This window comes from Phalacrocorax aristotelis, chromosome 2, assembly GCF_949628215.1.
Source record: "Phalacrocorax aristotelis chromosome 2, bGulAri2.1, whole genome shotgun sequence".
Lineage (NCBI taxonomy): Eukaryota > Metazoa > Chordata > Aves > Suliformes > Phalacrocoracidae > Phalacrocorax > Phalacrocorax aristotelis.
Window position 1 is genome coordinate 48,105,270 of NC_134277.1, and position 17,030 is coordinate 48,122,299.

The 17,030-nt window shown below is 38.2% G+C and overlaps 1 protein-coding gene across 2 annotated transcripts in view; it reads left to right on the forward strand.

Moving 5' to 3' along the window:
• Positions 1–670: 670 nt before the first annotated feature.
• Positions 671–17,030, forward strand: part of LOC142052786 (prostatic acid phosphatase-like) — a 38,723-nt gene continuing 22,363 nt past the window's right edge. Inside the window, exons 1-8 of one of the 2 annotated variants that reach the window (XM_075083390.1) lie at positions 671–864; positions 6,846–6,941; positions 8,299–8,385; positions 9,331–9,483; positions 12,148–12,246; positions 13,756–13,860; positions 14,893–15,025; positions 16,438–16,520. In XM_075083390.1, the coding sequence (XP_074939491.1) occupies positions 751–864; positions 6,846–6,941; positions 8,299–8,385; positions 9,331–9,483; positions 12,148–12,246; positions 13,756–13,860; positions 14,893–15,025; positions 16,438–16,520 (870 nt within the window). In that variant the 5' untranslated portion in view covers positions 671–750. The remainder of the gene's footprint in view (positions 865–6,845; positions 6,942–8,298; positions 8,386–9,330; positions 9,484–12,147; positions 12,247–13,755; positions 13,861–14,892; positions 15,026–16,437; positions 16,521–17,030) is intronic. The other variant, XM_075083391.1, reaches the window with a different exon arrangement.

Sequence of the window (17,030 nt, forward strand, 5' to 3'; positions counted from 1 at the left end):
ACAAGAAATTTCTTAGGCAATTGAGGCCAAAAAAGAACTTGACATAAGCAGTTACAAAAGGGGAAGTATAGATATACTCCAAGGGAAAAGAAAAGCAACCCACAGAAATTGAAGATCAAATAACTGCCCAGCAAGGAGCTTACAAGAGTCTTACAAAAGTAAATAGCATGACCAAGAACATACTTGTTTCAAGATTTATTAAACTGTTTTAACTGAGGGACTGGTAATTTTAATCTACATGAAGTGTTGTTTGAAATAATTATTCTGATTTCACAGTGACAATGTAGAAGAGGAAAGGGAAAAGGAGGGGAGGGTAGCTGAAAGATGACTAACTGAGCAGCAAAGAGAAAAGAGAAACAGTATTGCCTGGCTCTTGGTTCTGAGTTCATCCTCGTTGCCATGCTATAGTCTGGAAAAATTCCAAGCCCTGAGAAGTGGAAACAGAACAGGTAGATTGAAACATTAGGAATGCTTAGCAACTCCTTCGTATTTTAACCTCATCCTTACACTCCAAAAGACAAAAATATCACAGAGAAAAAGGAACTGAATTATGATTTGATTAAATAGAATGTAAACAGTAATTTGAAAACAAAGGGCGATGCAATTTGTTGCGTAGTCACACAACATTCTTCTTGGATTTGAAATCCACCAGCAGCAGTTCCACCCCTTTTGAAAGTGCAGCCTGACGTCTGGGCTGTTCAGCCTGAGCAGCTGCTGGAGCTACGAAGCCTTTTTTCATCTGCTGCCAGGATGGGAGTGATATGGCTTCCCAACCCATCTAGGATCCTATGTTTTTCTTTTCATATTATCCTCATTCTGTTTCAGCAGACTACTGCAGAAAGAGAACTGAAGTTTGTGGTTGTAGTAAGTAGATTTGTTTTCTATTTTGTTGCAGGGAATACAGGGAATCTGATATAGCTGTTGAATCAAGCAAGGTGTGCAGCTGCTTTGCATCTTTTTAGACTTAGAAGTAACTACTGCTGCCCTTTTGCTTATTGAGTTTGAAGACTTTACTTGAAGAAGATAAAAATGCCTCTAATTATAAGAATTTTCATCTCCTAACCCCTAGCAATTATTTCAGGATAAGCAAACAACTTAGCTTTGTGGTAGACGCGTAGTACACAGGAGCTAAAACATCAGAGGTCTAAGTTTACCTGTTCTTGCTTAATTTAGCTGACACTCTGATGCATAGTCCGAGAGCTGGTGGTTATGGCCTACCTCCTCTGCGCTTGGAAGCTGAAGCTTATGATACTACAGAAGTTACCACAAAAACAATAGTATTTTCCATTTCAGAATAACTGAATTGACACAGCAGTATACTGAGAGACAGAAAAGGGCATTTCTACGTAGAGGTTTGAGATACATGCTGCATTAACCGCAGTTAGGTTGAAAACAGACTGTAATCTTTTTTTGCTAGGCCATTTCTTATTTTAAAGTAACTAGACACTACTTTGATGTTACTTTCCCCAAAACCACAGGTAAAAGATTAATTTAGTGAAATAGTTTGGATCGTGAAGGTTGCATCATAGTCCTTTTCATCCTAATTTCTTTTTTTTAATAAGAAGTATACTGATAAAGAATAGTTAGTCTGAAGGGATATTTTCAATACAAAGTTGTAGGGATTGGAATTCACATTTATAAATAGGAGTTTTAAGGTCTTCTTCCACCTTTCTCTATTAGAGACATCACGTGCACATACAGATAACAGACAGAAGTACTGTCTCTAAAACATATCATCTAGTTCTAGGTAAAGTGTTTAATATCTTGTTGTCAGTTGGCTGCACTGGAGATGTGCCACTTGGAGAGAGGCCAGAGTGCACAGGAAAAACCAGTTTCTATTCCTGCTGAGGCTTACTGCTCTATCAGACACTACACACAGCAAGGACTCAGTGCTAATTCCAGTAACGTTCTGTGTATAGCAATATACTTGAATTTTGTTTCAATGATAAGATGGAGAACTGGACACACAGATGAGATCAGGCAGTCAGCAAGCCTTGGAGAATTAACTCTCTGAAGGAAAGGAGACTTCTATGGAATTGCAGCTGTTATTGTGTTCCAACAAGCAATGGTTTTGCAGAAAGAGTTACAGGAAATGCTCACCACTAGGAGACAGAGGCTTCCTAGCCAAAATCAGCTGCTTACCATAGCTATGCAGCCACCTTCCCCACCTACCAAAAAAAAAAAACCAAACCAAACAGACCGCTTCATTTGTTTATAGGGTAGCTTATCACAATTAATATTAAAATAATAGGTAAATTTCATGTAAACTGGCTTCCTTTTATGCCTGATACTTTTTCTCAGACTGACTAATCTGCCTAAAAAGTAACAACAGGTTTAACCTTTTTATTAACATGCACCTCTTTTCTCAAAGCATGGTTTCTGTGTGTTTGATTGAATTTTGCCTTCTGAACTCACTGATAGAATTTTCATGGGAACAGAACTGCTAGCATAAATAAATAGGATATGAATTGGTCCCAGAACATTTCACTGATGTAATGGGATATAATGAGGGTATGAATACAGTCAAGGTAAGTCTAAAAGGCATCTTTCTGAGATAATTCAATAGCCATTTTCCAGCTGTACTCTGTAAGTTGCTATGTTTTCACCTGAGAGTATTACTCATTGTGAAAATGTGTCATAATGTCTTTTTAGAACTTTGTTAGCAGCATTGCACAACATAAAATACATTTGCAGGGGAGAAAAAACAGACAAATTTTCCCTTTTGGTCACTTCTGGAATTGTGCTATGCTCTGAGCAGGTGTCTTGCTGTCTCCTCATGATTTCTATCTTTGTGCTGATTCTGTGCATTTTGATTATTGGACACAAGTCCTTTTGGCTGAAAAGCTGGAATGCAAGCCAGTTTGTCAAAATGCTATTTTAATTTTCTTCCTCACATATAAACTTTAGCCTTTATCATAATTCTTGTGCACTGAATTTAAACTAGATGTAAGAGAAGAAAATAGAAAATACGTAGGACCATTGGGTATGCAAGTTGAAAGGAAATACCATTTATTGCCTCTGTATAAAGAAGTTCTGACTTGTAACTTCTGCATCCACACAGGCACTCATTTCACCCGTCATATATACAAAGAGGTATGGTTTCTGAGGTACTGTGATTTCATCGTATCTTTCTTCTTGTAACTCAGGACAGGAAGTGCTGACTGAGCTTGTTATCTATTTGTCTAATCAAGCCAAGCCATTTGAAACCTTGACTAAACATGCACATTATTTCTGCATCTACAGTTTCCCTGAACTAGCAGCATGACTGGTTCAATTTCTCTCTTGCTTCTTCATTCCTATTGCTGGCTTCAGAATAAGAAATCTTTTTGTTTGAAGTTGAGACTGTCAATAAACATGTCTGTAAGAGGCTCACTATTATTCAGAGGCATATAATTCACTTTAATTCATGGCATTTCTGAATGAAAATGTTATATATACTACACAAGCCATACTTTCAGTTTAACCTCCCCTCCGCACAAGTTTTTCTCCAGTATGATTTTTCACCTGACAACAATGGAAGCAAATGCTGGCCAAAGTCTGAGTCATGTGACCATTTTGCTCTGAAGTGATCACCCTCTCAAAGTTACAGAGAGTAAATGGAAGAACCCAGACACCACATTAGGTTGAAGCTGTATTAGAGCTGAAGGAGAGGGTATTTGGTAACTATCTATCTATTGCTTTTGAGACCTGACTGAAGTGAAGCACTTCAGATAGAAGTGCTGAAATGAGTATACCAAACAGGTGTGCTTTGCTCTTTTTGTGTACATCCTTCTTGCCTTCCCTTTCTTCTTGGTTTCTAGTGTCTTTTCACCTTATGGTGCCTCCTCCTTCCTTTTCTCTCATCCTGCCATGTTCTATGTCTTCTGAAAGGTCAGGAAGGCAAGCTATAGGCCAAGAGTAATAAATGCTGCAGCACATGTATTTTCAAATGAATGTGAAGGATCAACTCCTTTTTAACAAAATCCAAATGATGAATGCTGAGAAATATATATTGATGAGCAAGGCCATCTCTGTAGGGATACCTTCTCTTTCCCTAACAGTATCAGTTGTTCCAATGAAAAAGACGAACTGTCAAATAGACAAGCTCTTCTTAAAGTTTTAAACTAAAAAAAAAAAAACACCAGGCCCCTAAAATGTAGCTGACTGTGACTGAATGAGTTAGCATTTTAGGTTAAGTGGTTGTTCATGAGGTCATTGTTTCATTTCCAACTGCAACTGAAGCAAGGGCATTTTTGGAAGTGGCAAGCAAGAAACAGGTTTGAGCACAAACAAAAATTAGTTGGCTGAGAAGCTGAGAGACTTAGTCCTTCAGCTCCTAAAAACAGGGTTCTGCTCTTAGAAGTATTTGTTTCTTTCTTGCTGCTTCCAACTTAGTGTTAATATCATAGTTATATGTCACTGTGAGATGAAGATGCAGAAATACAAACAAGGAACTGTACTTTTTTTAATTTTGTGTGGACTTAAAGAAGCTGTGCAGTTTTTTAGAAGAGAACACCCTCCACTGCTTCCATTTCTTAAGATTACAAAATGAGAAAATATTCCCCTTTACATCTTCCGCTCCCACATATATTTGAATATCTTTTATCTCTTTGCCCTCTTAACTCTGTTTAGGTAAAAAGCTAGTCCATTCTGGCTTATTGAAAGTTTTTAGGAGTTGACTGTTGTGAGTGAAATATACACTGAGGGTTATGTTGCACATTAAGTACAAAGGATTATAAACCAATATTTAAAATTTATCACATTTTCAGTATTTTTTCACTAATAAAAAGGGCATATTTATTGGCCAAGCATTGACCTCTTGCTACATATTGTCTAAAAAGAAATAGTAATTTAATCATGTCAGTCAGTTTAAGCAACTGTCAGTTACTCACAAAAATGCTTTTCTCTGAAGCTTGATAATTGAACAAGAAAGTATGCAGCTACATTGTAATTGGGAATTTAACCTTCATTCTTTACAGAGGCATCATCTTGTCCAGAAAAGCTAATGACTCCTACCTGACACCTATGTATGTCAGCATGTCAAAACACCAAGGAAATAAGCAGTGACACAAAAGTCCTCCTCACTTGTTCTTCTTGCATGCAACTGAATCAATCACCAGACAATGTAGCTCTTTACCTCTTCTCCTGTTCACTAGAGGTGCACTGAGAAATTATTATAGAGAACCAACTGAGGTTCCAGATTAGTAAGAAAAGACATGTACAGAATTAAAAATTGCATAGAGAAGCAAAAATAAAATATTTAAGAAAGATTTTATGGACCATTTTGCTGTACTTGAACTAAAAAAAAAAAAGGTGTTGGTTTTTTTTTCTTAAACTGTGCAATTTCATGTTGATTGACATGCTGTTGATGACAGTGAAAAAACCTCCTTGATTTGCTGAAAAATATTCATTTCACGTTGGCCACATCTTCAGTTAAATTCAACTAGCAAAGCAAAAAAGTAATAAGCAGTTTTCTACATGGTTCTAATGGTAACATCTACTCTAGCAAACCTTGCTGTCCATTGTAGAAAATGAACAGAAGGAGAAATCCTATTATATTTGCCTTTAAAGTATAGTATTTTCCATCTCTGAATTACCTGTTCTAGCAGAGGTTGGTGCATATTATTACAGAAGGCTGATGAAAAGGGTGTGTGCTGTAATTAAATAATTTAGCCAAGCTGCTTGTGTTTACTTTGAAAAATATAAACATAAAACACCTCCCAGTGGGAGTGGCAAACTAACTAGCGTGTACAAACCTTTCTGATGTTTGGGCAAGAATGATGTGGCTTAATGAGGCAATGGACAGTATGAATTATAATCAAGCTATATACCAGTGAGGTATTATGGAATAAATGTCATTTTATGAACAGATATATCATGTTTCCACACTGTTGTTTTATTCTTTAAAGTCAGGAATCAGGTTGGTTATGTGAACATTGATACAAGCAAAGGTAACTTTTGCAACAGTTTGGATCAGCATCCCGGAAGATTGTCTGGAGCCCTGTGAATTTGTATTCCAGCATTTCCTTTCTTGTAAGATTTTTGTGTACTTCATTTTTCTAAGCTCACATATGACACACTTAGGAAGGGTAATTCAGAGTTTTTCAGAACTATTTAATCTAGGGTTGGCACTTTCTTTGTATGCTGGAATAAAAATACAAAAAGGCTCATTTTAGTTTTCTGATATAAAAACATACGATTGAATGTATCACACTAATATTCGCCATGCTGGGGTGTCCAGGATAGGAAAGTGACCAAACTCTTTGCTCTCACTGAATTTAACAGAAGAATAAATCCTGCAGACTTTCAAAAATATTTTCATATATGTATGTAAAAATATTAATAGATATTAAGTAAGCTAACAGTGTAAATGTTTATACTTATTCATCTTTATACTTTAGGACGATTGAGAAATCAAACATAAGATCCATGTGTACATGGAATTACTTTTAAAGATACTGCTATGAAAAATAAGTTACCAAAGGTTTCAGGTGTCTATGCCGAAGTCATTACATTCTCATATAACTGGTTTAGTATTCAGAGGTGCTGAGTGTCCAAAATTCAGTCAGATTTCTTGTCTAGGTGCCTAGCTATGGATTTAATCTCAGCATTAACACCTTGACTGATTAATTTTATATTCTAGGCAGAAGAATCATCAGGCTCATGCCCACTAAATTCCTGTATAATTATACTTAATTTTGTGTGTAAAGAATGTACTCCAATCCTACCTGACTAGGTTTTTGCAGACTCTCCAGTATTTTCATTTGAAAAATGGCACTGGAAGTATAACGCATGCTTGACTTCTAGCTAGGTAAAAAAGGAATGTTAACAGTAATTAACTCAATTTTTACTGGTAATTTTGTTAGGTTTTCCGACACGGTGACCGAACACCAGTTGTAAACTTTCCAACTGATCTACACAAAGAAAGTGAATGGCCTCAGGGATTTGGACAACTTACCAAGGTATGTTGATTTCTCAGAAGCACTTATATATGCTACTAAAATAGGAAGTAGGCAGATTTTATGTGTGCCTCAGTAATATTAGCAAATCCCAAGTACTGATATTTGGTATTAGCAATACTCTGTAATTCATAAACATTTTTGCAACATTATTCACCCAACTACAGTTAAATAGAAATTTTGCTTATCACAGCTTTATAACTACCTTCCTAAAAGCAACAACTTCCTGATAGTGTGTCTGTATTCAAATAAATGGCAGGTTTAAACACTGTCTGTACTCTTAAAATCTATGAAATTCTAATGACCATTAAGCACTGACAGGGTAAAGGAATGACACCTGCCCACCAGGTCAGGTGATGACTCCACATCTCAACATTTGACTGGCAACTACCTACTCAAAAACAAGGGGATTCTTGCAGGACAAGGCTGCTTCTGGCGACAATGAGTCTTCTAATAAGGCTGCACTGAACATACTTCTTGCTCTGGCATTTCAACATCAAGCTTTAGCTCTTTAACTGTATTTGACATATGAAATTCTGGAGCAAAGAGAGGCCAATGCATTACCTAATAATACTTCATCATGATGCAGAAGCATGAATCAGAGACACTTCAGCATTTACTGTTTGAAGTGAGGCTTGAAAGATCTGTAAAATTCAGACACTCGGACAACATATTACTATCCCCAGGTACACAGCTTATGTTGCAAGAAGAAAAAAAGTTTCTGCTTTGACACAGATTATTTTGAGAGCTTTCTGCTATTTTATTATCTTTTTAGCAACAGTAGTAAGAATGTACTTCTCTGACAGCTAAAAGTTAAAAAGTTCAGCTCACAGCTTTGGAAATGAATAACAGAAAGCACAGTGTGCAATCTAAGACAGCTGCAGGCACACCAAGGCAAAGATGGAAGAATGTTACTTAAGGCATGAAATGCAAGCCACGTATTTATCAGGCTGAGCAAATAGCAGAGCAATGACAATAATAAATACTAGGTTATCAATCATCCTTTCTCATCTGGCACTAACTGGCATACTTTTTACAATGTTGATTATGAATAACTCCAGGAGCATCTACAGAGCTACAGCACCATGGAAACTGTATTTGTATACATTCAGACACATTGCCTTTCCTGTAGCAGATGTTGGGGTCTTAGCATTTCAGAACATATATTTTTTTCATAGATATAAGTGAGTATTTATGTTAAAAATTCTAGATCAACAACATATACAGTGCATTATACAAATGGTTAATGATCACTTAAAAACTGATTGCTGAAGACAAAAAAGAAAATAGAAAAAAAACTTCAACACTAAGATTCTCCAGTCACCTTGATCTAACAGTAATCTGCATGCTTGCCTCACAGACTGGAATGCAACAGCTATTTGAACTTGGACAGTACGTGAGAGGAAGATATTCCACCTTTCTGAACAGCACATACAACCGGCAAGAGGTATACAGAACTGTCTGGAGGACTTTTGTCCGGTATTGCGGTAGTATGGACTTGTGCTAGATGAAAGCACGTCATCATATTCATTTCATTAATGGAAAATATAATGTAATAGAAGAACATTTTTGGAAGTCAGGCTTTTATTCCAAGGTAAAAAACATAGACTAAAGTCTAACTTTCAGCTCTTACATTCATTTTGGGTCTTCCACCACCCAGTTGTCCAGGACTGAACAGCTCCACACCAGCAAAATAATTTGGAATTTATAGATAGTGAGCCAATGTTGTTCTACCCTGTTGAAAGGTGAATGCATATCTAGCCATGTGATGGGCCATGCTCACATCCTTCATCCTCTGAAAGGGAGGTCTAACCAGTTGTTTGGATGTGCTTGTCATAAGGTACAGATCCATTGTGGGGAAGATACCACCACCGTTTTGGTCAATACATGAGGGATGCATTGATGGGAAGGCATTAAAAAATATAGCTTTGTCATGCTTCCAAGAGAGGTTTACAGTCTTAAGTGCCTTCATTCCTGAGGTATAGCAGACAGATCATAGAATCGTAGAAACATATAGGTGGGAAAAGACCTTTAAGATTGAGTCCAATCATAAACTTAACACCGCCAAGTCCACCACTAAACTGTGTCCCTAAGTGCCATGTCTACATATATCAAGTTCCTCTGATTCTCAGAAGATGGAGAGCTTCCTTCTTTTAAATCATGCTTTCTTATTCTTTTTAGTTCAGTCTGAGGGTTAGATTCCAAATTGAAAGATTCTTTGGCAATTCCATTTATGCAAATGAAGTAGGGCCCTAGAAAGCTGAGTTCACCTGACTTTATGCAAAAATATAAAACTGAAAACCAGAAGGCAGGATTCATGAGTTGGGTAAAATTTCCTTATTATTTTTACTGTTTCCATTTTATTTCTAACTCTTTGCCATTTTATCTTCAGTTTTACATCCAAAGTACAGATTATGATCGCACCATTATGAGTGCCCAGTCATACCTTTCTGGCCTCTTTCCACCAACTGGCAGCCAAATTTGGAACCCTGAGCTTCTCTGGCAACCCATTCCAGTTCATATTTTGGAAAAATCAACAGACCGGGTGAGTACTGGCTGGACACTTCCTACAATGCCTTAAACTTTCCCAGAAGCAAAAAGGAGAAAAAAGGGGGAAAAAAAGCTCAAAAATATTTTCTATTCTTTTTGAGTTCATTCTAATAGAAAACATCAACTGCAGCTACTGGCTGACAAGCATGTCATAGGTCAACTGCAATAGCTGCATGAAAATCCTCCTCCTGTAGTTGCAGAATAGCTGAATTGTCATCCACACTACCATTTTCTTCAAGGTACAGCTCTAACATTTCCCCCGGCAAGGATAGTTTTGGACAATATTATAGGGAAGTTGCCCTAAACCTTTATAGAGAACAAGTGCTTTTTTAAGCATCAATCAGCTAGGCAGACCTCCCCTCCTTGGCAAGTTTGTACCATAGTTTGATCAGGAAATGGAATTTCCATCAGCCACTGTAATGACCTCTCAATTATTACTTTCCTATTTGAGTAGCACTTACGCACCCTAATTACAGACAAGGGCCCTTTTATGCTCAGTGCTATACAAACATTTAACGAAACCCTAACACTTGCCTTGTGGTTCATAATAAGAGCAGACCTACCTGAATAATAGGGCTTGTAGAAGTTTTACTATATGTAGCTCACTCTGGCTGGTTCAGGTTTAGATTTTAATTTCACTGGCTCCTGTGACAAGGACTGTGTAAGGAACAGTGTGTTGAACAAGGACAAAAAGTCATTGTGTAATGACAGAAAGGCTAATTTTCTTCTGGCTTTGAGGACAGAAGTTGACTTTAAGGAAACGTATACAGAAACCCTATTAAATAACAGCCTGTCCAGTCACCAACATCAGAGGAAGGACTCTGTCATTAGGGGGTGGCCGTACCTGCCTCTCATTGTCATTCCTCCATTCTTGGAGGCCATGCATGAAAGCAGGTACAGAGGGAAAGGGTGTCCACACACTGGATTAGGCACCATGTGATTCAGCTTGAAGTTTGACTCTGTCCCTCAACAGAAAAGAATGCTGTCACTGTTGTTTAAATCTTGGACACCAGGGGAAGTTCTTTTACCAGAAGATGAAAAAAACATCAAAGTGGTCAGAGCTTTGGCCAAATAAAACCTCAAAGCCCCTAGGGGAATCACAGCGCAGTGCAATGACCTGTTTGGAGAAGGCAAGCTCATTTCTAGGAATCTCTAGTACCTCGTCACTCTGCAGCTGCTTCAGGCGTGGGTATTGATGTTTCACTGAAACACACCTCTGGAGCAACTCAAAACTCCTATTAAATATGCAAACCACCTGGAAAAAACATTGTCCCCTTGTTAAACCAAGCAGATGTTTCAGGATGTTTTCAAACCCTAAGCAACACAAAGTGGGAAATCGAGGCCAAGTACAGCCCTGTAAAAAAACCTAATCACAGTTTATTTTTCAGCCACTGAGACCTATCAAGACGTGACAGGCAACAGTACTGAGTACTGCTTAATGAGGCCAAAGGGAGTGGCTTAATTAATAACACCTAGACAGGGATAATTAAGCCATACAGCAAGAGAAGCATTTGTTATTGTGTAATTACACAACATTCCGCAGTTTCATATTGCAGCTTTGAGCCTTCGCCCTCCAGTGTGCTGCTGTTACAGAAAAAGTGCACACTTGGAAATCGGCGCCAGTGAAAGTGTGCTAGTGTCAGTTGGTGGCTGCTGCAAGCTTCACATTGATAAATCAAAGAGAAAAGAGAAGCACTGGAAGTGCAGTCTGGTAATGTTCACCCCAGGACAGGGTAGACCTTCTTGCACATACATAAGCCACAGATGTTGAAGTTAACCACTGTATATTAAGTTAGTCTCTTGACATGATCAGTGTGGTTACAGGATAATATTGGTAGTGCTGGCTCTAGTGATGTGACATAAAGTGCTGAATCACCACAAGCTTATTTCGCTTATGAAAACTTTTTACTGACACTTTATGCTCGGTCAGGGATCATCTGTCCTTCTGCAATTGGCATAAAGCATATTTGCCAGCGCACAGAGTTTGATGGACACATATGCATTTACACATGGTTCAGATCATGTGTGTACTTCAGGTGACCTCGTAATGCATACACCTGGAGTTATTAAAAGTGAACCATACCCCTAAATGAGAACAGAGCCATTAGGCTCACAGCTTTCTGATATTTCAGGAGCACAATTTATTTGTCACTCTCGTTTCAAGTTCTGTCCATTAAGTAGTACTTCAAATGTTTACCATAATATGCTGCTTACCTCCAAAGAGATGAGAGCAGGATGTGCATACGCAGAAGCAATTCAGATTCCAGCACCAGGTGGAGTCAAGCTACATCTGGGGGTATACAGAAATTAAGAGGGAAATGATAGCTTTTTAAAATTCCTGATCATGGACCCTGATCTGTTTCTCAAACCAATCCCCTGACAGACATGCATAATTGCTTTTTGCCAAAGTCAGTTAAATTAAGGGAAATCAAGCTATCATAGCCACAAGTAACCACTTGTTACAGTCAAGTTGCCACAGTCCATTGCTTGTGTTAACCGAATTCATGAACGAGGTACCCAAACAAACCATTATGGAGTAGCTGCAGCACAGCCATGAATCTGTCTAACAGATATTACATCAGCAATAGCAGCAATAGAAAAACCATAGGTGTGTTGATTAATACTAGAAATATTCTAAGTTTTACGTCTCTTGTTTCAGAAGCTGCATTTTCCTCTGCCTGACTGTCCCCGTTTTGATGAACTTCAGAATGAAACACAAACATCTAGTGAATTTCAAAGTAGAATACAACCATACATGGTAAGACAAAATAAAAAGGAAACAAAATCTAGGAAGAAGGAAAGTAACTAAGATGTAGAAGTTAAGGAATTGCATTGTTTCCTTTTGCTAAAATGCAAAAATAAATAAATGAAAAAAAATCCTGAGGACTTTCTTAAAATCAGAAATTTAGGTCATAAGGTCAAAAAATATGTCTGATATGCTTATGCATTTCTCATATTTTTCTATATTAATCTTTTAAAATGTGAATTTAACAATAATTTTCTGAGACTATTTAAAGCTGCATCTAATTAAAGTACCATGATCTGATGGGAGAAAAAATTTCTGGGTGCAGCAACTTCCAGTTTTACAGGGTGGTACAAAACCAATTCTAAAAAATCTGGTAAATCTGAAACTTGGGAAGGTTTATGCCTTCCTACTGTGACTTTCTGGAGTTGACACTACAACACTACACTACAACAGAAAACTAAAGCAAGCCCAGCCATGCAAACCCCCTACCTTACATAAAGTTATCTGGGATGCATTTTGGATCCATCATAAGACATGTTTCTGTTTCAGCCTTGACACAAATCTTCACAGTCAGAGATTCAAAATTTCCCATGCCAGTGCTGCAGCAGGATGTAGATACATGGATTGTATACCTGCCTCGAGCAATCATGTTCTTGTGGATAATAATTGCTCTAGACAGTAGTTACTGTGGCTCTCTTGTTTGCCTGCCATGCACTTTGTAATAGCACTACTGCACAAATAAAGCAGGGGTCTCGTGTTCCTCATACCCTGACCGCACCTGTACACATTCTCTCAAAGTCACTCCAGGCTTACTGCTTGGGGTAAACCCACTGTTTTCCGTTTTTGGTTTATTTCTAACTTTCTGCTAGCTCAGCTACTCTGGCCAGCCTCACCTGCAGTGGGAGGTAAATTATGACTTCAGAGCTATCCTTTCTCTCAGCTACTAGTATGAAACAGGTAACGTGGGAATAAGGGATATTAAGAAGTCCCTTTATTTTTCTGTGGTAGCACGCAGCAAGAATCCCTGTGGGAACTGTTGTGGAACTATTACTTTGATATTCAGCTCCCCTTCAATGGCAGAAGGAAAACCTAATTTCCTTTTCAATTTCTATTTGCCTCATTCTGAATATTTGACTCAGCTCTCTTTAATTTTCTATTTTCTCCTTATCTTTTTTCTCATGTTCCTTTTCCATTAGTGCTTTCCTCTTCTTTATATCTGAAGGCTTGAAGTGACTGGGTTAGCCTTCCGGAGCAGTCAGAGGTGGGAGAGAAGAGTGCAGCAGAGAGACCACCAGACTTAACCATAGCAGGGCTGAGAAAAAGCAGTGTCTGAAATAGAGATCAGTACCTTGAAATGGTTACAAAATTAAATCTGCAACCAAAATCTTCCACTACAAGGGTTTCACCTGTCTAAAATTAAACATGACTGTGTTGTCAGGTTGGGTGGTAATGAGACTGTATGCATATATGTTCCATATATATTGAGTATTTGTGGTATAGTCTTCACTTTTTTCCCCCCAGGATTTTTTGCAAACAATGGCAGTTAACACAGGACTTGAACTAAATAATCTTAAAATAATGGACAATTTCCAGCTCTGGAATACATATGATACTCTACACTGTGAGGTAATAATAAGGCAATAGAGGTTGGGAAAGAATATAAATCCTAAACTGGGTTTCAATTAAACCATGGCAATGTGGTTTTATAGGAATTAGTTGCCTTCTCTCCTGGATTGCCTTTTTTTATTTATTTTATTTTAATCTAAGTTCTAATTTAGTGCATTGGTAAAAAAATAACCCCAAAAAACATGATTTACAGCTTGGGAAACTGTAGTTTCCATTTGATGTTTTATCCTGAAGCACTAGTACCAAAATCCATTCCCTTTATTCCCTCATTTTCCTTCTCAATACGCTGCTATAGAATTATTTGCTCATGCTGCCTAGGATATATTTATGATTTTTAACAGGAAAATGAAATTATTTTCTTTAACTTATCAACAGGTAAACACCAAAATACTTAGATGTTGAAAATGAGAGGTAAGATCATGATTTATCAGCTAGAAAATGAGGAGATCATGATTGCTACCAGTGAATAAAATCAGACTGGCCGCAAGCATGGGATGATTCCATTTGGCCCCAGTCATTAGCAGCAGCACATGAAGGCCGTTGAATATATCCTCCACACACTGAGGCACTTAAACACTATAAGACACTGCCACTCTTAAATGACTGGAGAGTGACACTTGTCTGTAAATGGCCAATAATGGAACTGCTATCTGGACAACTGTATGGAAAATGCAGGAGAAGTTGGAGCTAGGTTATACCCTGAAGACCCAGAGGAAAGGAAGAGGATAAGACTTATGTCTGCAACCTTTCACTCTAGCAAAACCAAACCATATATCTCTATTAGCAAGAACACATTATCCCTACAAGGGAGCTCCTTCATACAGGTGTTTCCCCTCTTCCCATTCACCTACTTCAGGCTGATCCCCATTCCCACAAAATGTATTTCAGGGCATGCTGATGAGTGAAACCACACTGGGCAAAGAAATGCAGGACAGCCCCAGAGAGTCTACATGCACTAGTGTGTGGCTGGGGAATAGGATGATGGAAACCAGTAGAAGGAAAAAATATTATTTTGTTTTCCTTTGTCACTAGGATATTCACAACTACACTCTCCCTGTATGGGCCACCAAAGATGTAATCAACAAGATGGAAAAACTGGCAGAATTGTCCTTATTATCGCTATTTGGGCTTTATAAAACAGAAGAGAAATCACGACTACAAGGAGGTAAATCAAAAAATTCATAGCTCTCAGGAAGAAGGACACGATGCTTATAATAACATGTAACATCCTCTCACTTTACTTATGCAAAATTGTTGATACAGAACCTTGACTTGTAACTATGGAGATAGGATGCCATATTAAGCATGAAAACGTGCTGAATGCTGGCATTTGCATGGATGAGATATTGAAACAAGGAGTAAACATTAATGTCTTCAGTTATCCCATTGTTTTTAAGGGATTAGGATTTTAAGATATATTATAGAAATGCAAGGGGAAAAATCAAGCCCTCACGGGTATGCCCATTACTTGTCTGATATTAGGTTAGATTACGATTAAGTTCTGTTTCTCCAACATTGTTTCTAATTGTTTCCTGGTGTTTGTTCTTCTGTTTGATGTACTGGTTATTTATTGTGCCAAAGCCTTGGTAACACATTGGTAGCTCTCTGAGACACTGACATAAAGCCACTCCAAAACAGTCTGATCAGAATAGAAGATGAGAGATTCAAGTTATTTCTATACTGCAAGAACTGGGACTACTGCTTATCTCCAAAATTGGGGCACACAAGCTATGCACATTTGGAGACTACTTCAGGACACAACCCAGGCATTTATCATATGATCCCTAGGTGTCCATGAGCGGGAAACCCAACCAAGTGAGCTTGAATACCTGCAGGCTGGACCATTAGGGGCTCAGCTTTGTAATGCACCTACCCTGCAGCCTAGACCCAGGTAAAGAATTATTAGCAGCCTCATCATCTAGGCATATACATCACTGGATTAAGCCATATAGTAATTACAGGCTCAGAACTGCCTTAAAGCCCACCGGCTGGTAGCTGGCCATATCAGGTGGTCAGGACTTTTCTGCTGTTCACAGGCATACCAGTTATGCCCTCTTTCCCTAGAATGGCATAAATTGTGCTACAGGGCATTTCTGCTGCCCTTACCCCATTGGCTTTAGAATATCTCTGGTCTGGAGAAAGAGTACAAACGAGCACTGGAAAAATAAAGAATTGATACTGTGTGACTTGTTGGAAGTAAACAGTTAGAAATATTTCTTCAGGATCTAGAGAGGAAAAGGCTGGCACAGCTATCGTTATTGCAACACTCCAAACAGACAAAAAAATGATGGGGAAGAGGTCTCAGCATAACGAAACTGGAAGTGTCACCAGCCCCAGTTCTCAGGGTAGTTCTAGATGATTTCCTTTAAATCCTGCCACTTCACTTGACCTGGATGATGAATGATGTATTTCAACTCTGTAATATCTTCTCTCTAGCTATGAACTTGTAGTAAGCTAAAAAATGAGTATGAGGCCTGAGTAGATGTCTCTATTTGATACTCAAAATCTTTTCCCTTTTTGGTTTCTATGCATATGTTATACCTTCATTTTCCTCTTCCTTGTCCCCATCTTTTTAAGGTGTCCTTGTGAATTCTATTTTAAATAGTATTAAACAAGCTGCCAATTCTTCAAAACCAAGAAAAATGGAGGTCTACTCTGCAGTGAGTATTCTAATCTTTCATAAATCTTGCTATGACTGTACCAATGAAAGACCCTTAAAGAGAATAATCAGTCTCCCTGTAAGTTAAATGGAAGAAATACAGTTCAATTCAGCTAACAAGCTGAACACCAGCCAGTACAAGAACACAGCAGGAGCATAAGATCTCACCTCGGTTTCAGTTTCAGTCAACCTCTACTTGGTAAAGAAAACTATGTATTTTATAATTCTTTTTTTCTGCAACTTAATGGTGCAGTTTCTATAAGTTGCATCTTTCCTTACGCGCTTCTAACCCAGAGGTGCTGGCACATAGCAGAACTTCAGCTGCTCCTCCAAACCCTTCCTCCGCTTAGAAAGGTACGATACAGCTGTGGAATCTTTTTTTGTTTTTTTTTTAAATTTTAGAGGATCAAGAGGGCCACTTGGGTCAGACCAAGATCCACTTAGCTCGTTCATTATCCTGTCTCTAACAATGGCCAACGGCAGGGAAGAATGTGAGAACAATGCCAGCAAA